We start from the raw sequence: 10,000 nt of genomic DNA on the forward strand, positions 1-10,000 counted from the left end.
TGCTTGGTTTCTTGTACATCAACAGCAAATAAGCCGGCACATCCTTGCTGTTATCATGGGAGCCTTCACAAGCTCGCTGATGGATGACGATGTTGTGAATTTCTCTCTGCCTTCGGTTTCTTCTTTTTGGGTTTGGAGTGGGAGTGATATAAGGTGAATGTATTGATTAGAAAGTATAAGAAAGAGGTACTGGATTGAGAATAAGTCTAAGTTATAAACAGATCGTTTTATGCGAATGTTCATGCACAGAAACTCTATTTTTCAAGTAAATTCACTCATTAGTGAAACATTGTTTGATATTGATGAATATTAATTTCTGCTTCCTCTTTGTTTCTCTTCCTTGCATCCTCCTATCCTGTCCCACATCAACACATCAACGGTGTTTGAAACATTTTTTTTTTTTTTTAGGACGGACAAGTCCTTTTTTCGGCTCGGCAGCGAAAGGTATGTCCTCATGGCATCGTTGTCATGAATGGTGCTTCTATTCTCACTTTCCTCATACGTTTCATGTTTCTGATTATGAACTAGACACCCAGTACACTTTGGAATATCTATCGGGTTATATGGTGTGGTCGTCATCGAATGGTACAACCAAGCCAGTTTGTGTAATCCGAAGTGTAATCGGATTGTGTGAAGCTCTGGTTATTAACCCAAACACTAAAATTGAACCCTCAATTTGTTTTTTCTCCCAATGGAGTTCGATTGTGCGTTTATGATATATTTTAATTCAATAATTACAGTGGGCGATCTATTTGTCAAACTTTGCCCGGCCCTCACTTCGTTTCCGATCAATCCTGGTTTTCTCATCTTTCCCCATCCTCCACTTTGCTTCAAATGTAAAGTATGCTTGATGGAACTAAGTTAGTTTTCTCATTTATCAGTTTATCACAGCCAAATGAAAGGTAAACACTGCAATGGTTGAACTTTTATTTGAACACCAGTTGCAGTAATAGAATGCAATAAAAAACCCTCCCTGATCCCTTATAGTATCTCTGCGGAGAAAGAATGCACACATTTCAAACTTTTGACGTTACGTGGATATCTGTCTGGTTATCTCTTAAGCTGTTTAATATGCTGTATTATTGACCAATCTGTGCAAAAGATTATGGATGACAATGTAATTGATTACCCTGTTTTTACCCCCCTCCCCCAACTCCCCCTTAAAAAATCTCTTCCACAAATTGAATAGATATTTATTAACTTACAATTCCATCTCGTATCTCCATGTAACTCACAATTCTCATCAATTGATTATTATTATCCATGTTCAAACAAAGGTTCCATTCTCCTGATCTCCAAATGTGAAAGTATGTGATTTGCACATGGAAATTTCACTGATAAAAATGAGACGTGTATTTGTGATGTCATTTCCTGCTGAAAGTGCCAAGATGCACACTCTTTGCTAGACCATTAACTACCGACTCTTCTTCCTGAAATGCATATACAGTGGAGCTTGGGAATGGACCATGGCCTGCTTTCTAGGGGTATTTCACTCTGTGTTTTGTGAGGGAAACCAATACAATGCAAATGAGAAATGTAGTTTGATTGAGGCTGAAGTGGAAGAATGGTAGGAAAGGGAAGTGTGTTCTGTGAGTCAGCAGAACCATTGCAGGGTGTCATATCGATGCATGCTGGGGCCAAATGGTTGGAAAGACATTGTCTTTTCTTTTCTTTTTACAACACTGACCTCAGACTTATGAAGGAGCTTGCACATATATAGGATGCAGAACAAAGATAGTAGTAGATGTTGTTATTTTTTTTAATGAATGACAAGGACATAGTAGATGATGGACAAACACATAAAATGGTGCATGGGATTCTGATCCTGGGTGCCCTGCATCATGAGCCAGGGATTCCGATGGGAATATATACAGGCCAACCCAAACTTGTACTTATTTGTGGACCACAGAAAGTTAGCAGTTGTGTTTTAGAAAAGACCCTTGTTTAACGTTTTTACATCAGCAAAACTTCATTGATTGGAGACACATAAGCAAGGTGCAAGATGAGCTTTGCCCTTTAAAAGGAGGGTTGCTCGAGGATACATTTCAAACGTGTTTGAAGTGGCTCTATTTTTGGTTAAAAAAATGTGTCCAGAAATAAGACTTTAAGCCTTTAAGCCACAGTGAAAAATGTTTTCAATTCCAATGAATTTCAGTCAAAATTTGTAATTGATCGATCATAAAAAACATTCCAGGATATGAAAGATTTTGTTGAGCAAACAATGACATACAATGCTTTCTTTTTGTGACTTCAGATGCGTAATTTAATATTATCTCGACTGGTTTTCCCAGGTAATGTGTACAATTTGTTTATGGTTGAAGGGATAGCTTTGAGGTAGCTTACTTGCCTTTCGGTGTCTTGTTTGGGTTTGATCCGCATAGTATAATACAATCCATCTCCATGCTGTTGTGAGCATACTTTACAGGTAAGGTATTGCATCATTGAGTATCACACTATTTCAATGAGTAATTTAAGACAGAGGTAGAAGTTAAAGATCTCATGATATCTTTTGAAATTAATAGTGTGTGTGTGTGTGTGTGTGTGTGTGTGTGTGTGTGTGTGTGTGTGTGTGTGTGTGTGTGTGTGTGTGTGTGTGTGTGTGTGTGTGTGTGTGTGTGTGTGTGTGTGTGTGTGTGTGTGTGCGTGCGTGCGTGCGCGTGTGTGCGTGGCTTGTTGGTTGTTTTCTCCACATGTGGTTTTCAGAAAAGGGATCATGATTCCTTGACAAAGGTGTGAAGTTTTGCTCTCAAAGTTTTGTTCCGAGGGCTCTTTTGAGGATAGTCACTGAGCCCTGGACAGCTTCCAACTGTAGTTCGTTTGTAGTAATAATCCCAGGGATGGTTTTTAATATCTGAGTGTATATCTAATATCTGAGGCTGAGGTTCTTCGTCATCATTCCCGTTGCTGCAACTATCACTAGTGCAAATTTGGCATTCTTCAGCTTCCAGGATCTTTTTACTTCATTCTTGAGGTCTTGGTATTTGGTCATTTTCTTGATTTCTGTGTTGTTTTGGCTAATATTGCTGTGAACTTAAATCTCAATTAGCAATGGTGTCCTTACTTTTTTCATCATTACTATATCCAATCGCAATGCTTTGTTTTCAATGTTCACTCTCGATGGGATCATCAGTTTTTTTTACATTCTGATCGGAGGTATCTCACACTTTCTGTTTCTACCTTGCAGAACCTATACTTGTCCGATTGACACATTCCTGCCATCTTCTCAAAGCCATTGGTGTAGTGTCCTTGGTCTTGGGCATTTATAATGATTTGTTGTCCGTACTAGTTTAGCTGACGTCTTCTTATCCATTCCAAAGAGTCTTCTTTAGCGATGTCTAATCTGTCCAACTAATTCATGTTCTACATTCCTGCTCTTTTATCATATTCCCAGTTGTCTGTATAATCTGTTGATATTTCTTTTTATATTTTCATTTTTCCTTTTGCAATCCTTGGGGCTGTATCTGTTACTGTTTCAGTTTCTCGTGTGACATCTTCCATTCATACCTGTCTTTGGAAATTTTTTGCTCGTTGGGTTAGTGCTATCTTCTCTGGTTTGTTGTCTTCATGTATGCTTATATATTGGATTCAGCTGTCTGTTGCACTTTTCACATACTCAGCCAATCCCACTGTTGTCACTCTGTGCACGTGGTTGAGTTTCATCAGGCTACTGCCTCTTTCTCATCTCGGCAGATACATTATCGGGATGCAATGTTTTTTTGTCGAATATTTTATGGATTCCACACACTTGTTTTGCTATCTAGTTTATTGATTTCTGATTGTGGCCAGTTTATTATTCCGCAGCTATCCTGGAATACTGGTATTATGAGTTGGTTAATGGCTTTGATATTATTCCGTGGAGAAAAGTATGTTTTAAGGATCAGCCTTATTCTGCGCAGGTATTCTTTGGGAATTGCTTTGCGCATTTGTTTGTGACATATTTGGTGGCCTTCTTCTACTCTGAGGAATTTGTATGATGCTTCATTGTTTTGCTCCTGTTTTGTTGTATTTGTGTCAATTTTTATGTTGTCCATTTTTGTTGGTCTACCTTGTACAAATGTGCACTTGGCACACTTATCTAGGCCAAGTTACATTTGAATATCGTTAGTGTACTGTTTCACTAATTTGAGTTGTTCCACCAATTTTTTGTCATTTAGTGCAAATTGTTTTAAATCATTCATATAAAGTACATGTGTCACCTTTGTTGCCTCATGACATTCTCTTGTTTGACGTCAGGGTATATCCATGTTCTTGCTCATTAATGAGGTTGCTCAGTGGATCCAGTACCAGGCAAAATAGGAGGAGCAAAATGCCATCACCTTGGAATATCCCATAATGTATCCTCACCCCTGGTATTTCGATCTTTCCTTCCAAGCTATGGTGTTCCATAGCTCAATTGATTTCTCAATCAGTTTGTTTATTTGGGGGTTGATGTTATCCACTTGCATGCATTGTATCAGCTTTTTTGTTGTCTATCCATGCTGTGGATAATTTGGTTCTTCTCATGTTGCAATTTTCGAGTGTGGTCTTGTTTAGTACTCGGTTCTCTATTGTTCCATAGCATCCTCTCTTGCATCCCTTCTGTTCTGCCTCGAGGCCTCCTTCTTGTGTTAAGTGGTGTTACATCATTTCCATGATGATTACCATAAGAAGTTTTTATGTCGTTGGTAAACATGTTATTGGTCTATACTTGTGAGGTAGTTGGGTTTCTTCAGATTTTAGGATGAGGAAGGGGTTACCTTTTGTGAGCCACTCATTAACAGTCGCCTCCCCTTGGATAACTTAGTTTAGTGCTCGAGCGTAGTGATTTCTACGCCAAATTTCTAAAATTGTCAATTTTCACCCGGGTTACTTGAAATTTGAAGAGGAGTTGCATATTTGGTCATTGAATTCAACCACCAATTATTTTTGAGGTAAAATTTGTTTTATGGATTTAGCAAGTCTCGTGCTCTGCGCGACGTCTTCTTCTAAATTGTTTGTTTGTTTTTCCACACCGAACTTTCATGTTTTACTCTGCAAGCGCTTGTTGGAGTGAGAAAAAATTTCACCCTCAGTGTGACTACTCATGTAGAATGTTTTACGAATAATTATGACATCATATGTCATGTGGTGTGGAAGCCATGTTGGAAAACTGGAAAAAAAATTGGACCTCTGTATCTCTGAAACCGCACTAAGGAAAAAATTGAAATTTCGCACATAGCAAGTACTCCTCATGGGGAATAAGTTTGATTTTCTTTTATGACACTATAGATGCCTTCATTATGACACCATAATTGCATCTGTAGAATGCAACATCTGATCAGTATGAAATTTTTTGAGTCATTCAGAGATAAAATGGTCCACAAAAATTTGTTTTTGATGGCATCATCGGTCACGTGATTGGGCAGCCATGTTATTAAAAAAACAAAAACATTCAAAAATCTTCTTCACTGAAGTGGCTGAACAGATCGAGGTGAAACTTTGCACATATGACCGGCTAACCATGAGGAAAAAAAGCTTCACACATATGGTATCAAAGGTCACATGCTTTAGTAGCCATATTGGAATGAAGAAAATATTAAATAATGTTTTCTCTGGAACCACTTAATCAATCAACATGAAACTTCACAATTATAATCTAGTCATGATGGGAATACAGGTTTTGAATTTCAACTTCATTGGACACATGGTCTGGAAGCCAGAAGTATTTAATTGTTTTGATCTGGTTTCTTTTAGATTTTTTTTTTTTTTAAAGGCTCACTTGGCTGTGCCTGGATGGTTTTGAGGGTAGAGGAGTTGCAGCTGAAATGCAAATCCTATCCAGGTTCCTCCTGATGGCTTCATCTTTGCTTTTTGCTTGTTCGGGTACTTTCTGATGACTCCAATGCAGGACTGTACCTATTTGCTCTTCCATTTGATCTGAATTGAATTTATTTTAATCCCATTTGAAATCCCACAACACAAAATAAGTTCTGGTGAGAGTCTGCAATCTCTGATTGCTATTTTTACTTTGGGTTTGTTGTGTATCTGTATACATCACAATGTGTTGGTGCACTGGCGAAATCGCTGCCACCTTGGTCAGTGGCAAAACATGCATTTTATCATTACAGTGTTGATATATCTGGAAGGGAAAGGGAGGGGTGGAGGAGGTAGGGGAAGGCTTTGTCCCCAATGGGGGAGGGTGAGAAAATGGGCGAGGGGTACTTTCCCTTCCTGTGCAATGGTGAAAGATTAACTTTGCGACTATTCATTATTTACGTTAACGATTTGGATAATGGGGTGAAGAGTACGCTTTCCAAATTTGCAGATGACACAAAGCTTGGAGGTAAGGTGGATAGCAGAGGGGGCGGTGATCAGATACAGGAAAGTATTAATACTTGCACAGATTGGACAAAAGATTGGCAGATGGAATTTAACCTGAGCAAGTGTAAAGTGTTGGGGATGGGGAAGAATAATGAAAATCGAGATTACAGGATGAAAGGGGTAATTTTTGAGTGCATCACACAGGAGAAGGATCTGGGGGTGGTAATAGATATGGGAGGTAAACAGGCAGCACAATGCCAGGCAATTATAGGTAAAGTCAATAGGGTTTTTGGTTGTATTTGGAGCAGGATCATTTATAAATCAAACGAGGTGGTGTTAACATTGTATATTAATTTAGTGAGGCCACATCTAGAATATTGTGTGCAGTTCTGGTCACCACAGTTCCGGAAGGACATAGATGCCGTAGAGAGGGTTCAGCACAGGGCTACAAGATCGATTCCGGGCCGAGCTTGACTCAGCTATGAGGAGCGGCTGAAGGAGACAGGGCTTTATACATTAGAAAGGATGCGGTTATGAGGAGATATGATAGAGATGTTTAAGATAATGAAAGGTATCGATAAAATAAGTGCAGATAAATTATTAAACAGAGTCGACAGTGATAGGACCATGGGCCATAGCTTAAGAGTAAAGAAGAGGAGAGTTAAGATGGCATCAAGGCAGAGGACTTTCACTCAGAGAGTAGTTAATGCATGGAATGGTCTCCCTGGAAAGGTAGTGGCAGCAGAAAAAAGTAGATAAGTTTCAATTAGAATTAGATAAGTACCTGGAAGTTATGGAGATGGAGGGGTATGGGTATGTTGATCGGACTTTTAGGTGTGGTTTGAGCATTGATGGGTGATTTGTACGGAGTGCTGTTGGTGGGGGTCTTGTCAATGGTGGTAGTGTGGTTGATGTTGTATGTTTTTAACCAAGCCCGTGCCCCCTCCCCTGGGGGGAAGAAAAGAAAAAAAAAATACAAAAACGACAACCCCGCCCCTCAAAACAAACAAACAAACAAACAAAATTATTTCATTAATTAAAAACATTTTTTTGCATTTTCTTCCTTGGATCTTGTGTGGATGGGTTGGTGTGGTGTTCACGCAGACATGATGGGCTGAATGGCCTCCACCTGTGTTAGATTTCCTTCTTTCCTTGTTTCCTTGTTACAATAGCTAGTTTTTGTCCAGTTTTGTTCAATCGACTCTTCTCAAGCTACACATGCCCTGATAGGTGTAATGCCTGGCTGTAAAGTCTATACCTCATCGTTTTGGGTAATTCTTGTAATCCATTATCACCCTTAGAATATACATTCTAAGAGAACAGAAGAAAGAATGATTTCGTTTCCTGGAACCACTTCTTCTCAGTCCGATTGATAATTTGGCATAAGTGGGCCCTGTAATGGTCCATCATGGGTAATATTCGCACTCACATTTTTAATGACTGGCACAATAATAAAATAGAGATGCACTTTCTTATTCTCATGAAGGTAAGCAATAAATGGATCTGTGTAGATGTGTGTCATTGGAGGCCATTTGGGGATAAACCCTCCCACCCCACCATCACCGTTCTCCCCATTTAAGAACATCCTCGTGGATATATTGATTACAGTTTTTAATTTTGTTCTATTAGTACTTGGAAAATTACAGTGTGAGTGTGGTTTTCTGACTGCCCACTACAAAGATACCAATGTTGCTTCATGCCGTGGTAGTGCTCTTTTTTGTGGTACCTATTATGCCAATAGAGACGTCACAAATATATGTCTAACACTGCCATCTTTGAGGGAGTATACCGTCCCGAGCAGATATGTTGATGATACATCGCTTCTGTCACTCTTCATGGAAACATCTTGAAAAGTATCATTTCAATGTTTATGTTTTACATATTCATGCAAAGGAGAGGGGGTGGGGGCTTATGAACATGTGATACAGCAAAAATAATGGCTGCATCATGAGTGTGTGGGTGTTTAAGTACAAATTTGTTATTGTCAATACATGTTTGCACCTGTTGTATTTTCCTGAATGTATTTTCCCCATAATCTTTAAATGTTTATTTCCATTAAATGTTTCTCTTTCTTCCACCTCACCTGCTCATTATACCAAAATCTATGGAGGGTGGAGTTGCCCACCTGCATTAATTCACCCCCTCACTCCCCCAATTGTGGAATCGGCCAACTCCCTGTGTCCATTGTACTGTATTATCCTAACTTTACTCTTTAAAATGTGCTGTCCACCATCACCTCATGCACTCACCCCTGCACATCCACAACTTTCCAACAAACTTTGATTATTTCCCATTGTTACTCTTCAGGCCATTGTTACTAATTTTTGTGCTATTTCACCTCTCCTCTCCTCCTTATGTATATCTACCACAACCCCTCCCCTCAAATAACTTACTCTTTTGTAGCTTGTTAACATGCTGCCTATTTGTCATTCACCTCATCCATGAGTATTGGCCATTGTATGCAAACACCAATTCTTGCACTTAAGAAGATATTAAGTCTCCTTTGCACAATATTTTTTTATTAAAGGAGGGAGTGTGGTTGTGAGGGCCCTGTCACACCTTGACGTTTTATCCAGCATATGGCAATGTATCAAAATGTATGTAAAACGCTGGCGTACGATGAACTATTGATGTTTTTTTCAGTTTTGGGCGTATTCATAACGAGTTGGATGTGTGTATAACATATTAGTAATGTGCACAGAACGTTTCGATAACTTATCGATAACTTATATCAACGAATGCTTAGCGTGTTGTCGGCGTTCACAACTTATGCCCATCAATAGTCGAACTTATGCGTAGCGCGCGGCAGCGTATCGCCGACGATCACTTGGCGTAGCCTATTAAAAGGCTGCCGCTCAACGATTCAAATCATAACCGCACTTGACATCGAAGTGGCAACATCACCGTCATGCTGAAGAAAATTGAAGAATCCTGCAAAGAAGTCTCCTGGCCGTGGCCGTGGACGTGGACGCAAGGAGGATCCATCATCATCCACACCCTTCCCATCACGCTCACCTACTACTACTGACATGGACCTACTACTACTACTACTACTACTACTACTACTACTACTGACATGCTCACCTACGACTACTACGACTGATACTATTGACATAGACATCTACTCACCATGGAGTCTGAAACACTGATGGGTTCCCCCTGTGTGAACCCCATTTTTATATACCAATTCCCCTAAACGCTGCCAATACGCCATTATACGGTAGCTGTAAGTTAGAAACACGTTCAGTAAGTTGTGTGGTCGTCCGGAAGACGTCAAATACGTCTACATACGTCAATATGCGTTGGAGATAGGTTACTCATAGGTTCAAAGCACGTTACTCATAGGTTAGAAATAAGTTTCGGGTACGCTTGACATTACCTCGACGTATTTCGACTTATGAGCAACTTACAAGTAACGTGTGTCGACGTGTATCAACGATCGCATAACGTGCCGACAACTTATGGCCAGCGTATGAGGAACGTGTGAGTCATACGCCGAGCACGTTGGAAAATTTTGAGCAAGCTTAAAATTTGTCGACGAGCTTGGCGTACTATGACGTATGCCAGCGTGCTTCAGCGTGCTCTTAACGTATACAAAACTTACCCATAACGTATTTGACGTGTGCCAGCGTATTCACCAAATTTTTCACACGTCGGCATACGCTGGCTAAAACGTCAAGGTGTGACAGGGCCTTGAGGTCGGGAATGAAAGTCATTTATC

The 10,000-nt window shown here is 39.7% G+C and overlaps 1 protein-coding gene across 24 annotated transcripts in view; it reads left to right on the plus strand.

Annotated features, from left to right (window-relative positions):
- RAP1GAP (RAP1 GTPase activating protein) overlaps positions 1-10,000 on the plus strand; it is a 461,763-nt gene that overhangs the window by 170,247 nt on the left and 281,516 nt on the right. For 14 of the 24 annotated variants that reach the window (XM_085878239.1, XM_085878236.1, XM_085878237.1 and 11 more), the window contains one exon: positions 409-444. The exons of 5 other annotated variants lie outside the window; for them this stretch is intronic. Coding sequence is in view for 9 of the 19 variants with exons in the window: in XM_085878254.1 (XP_085734380.1) it covers positions 409-444 (36 nt within the window). In the remaining 10 variants the exon portion in view is untranslated. Of the gene's footprint in view, positions 154-408; positions 445-10,000 lie in introns of those variants that run through there. 5 more of the 24 variants (XM_085878245.1, XM_085878247.1, XM_085878248.1 and 2 more) reach the window with 2 other exon arrangements.

The sequence above is a fragment of the Eptatretus burgeri genome, chromosome 4 (assembly GCF_056783735.1).
Source record: "Eptatretus burgeri isolate ZD-2024b chromosome 4, Ebu_testis_v1, whole genome shotgun sequence".
NCBI lineage: Eukaryota > Metazoa > Chordata > Myxini > Myxiniformes > Myxinidae > Eptatretus > Eptatretus burgeri.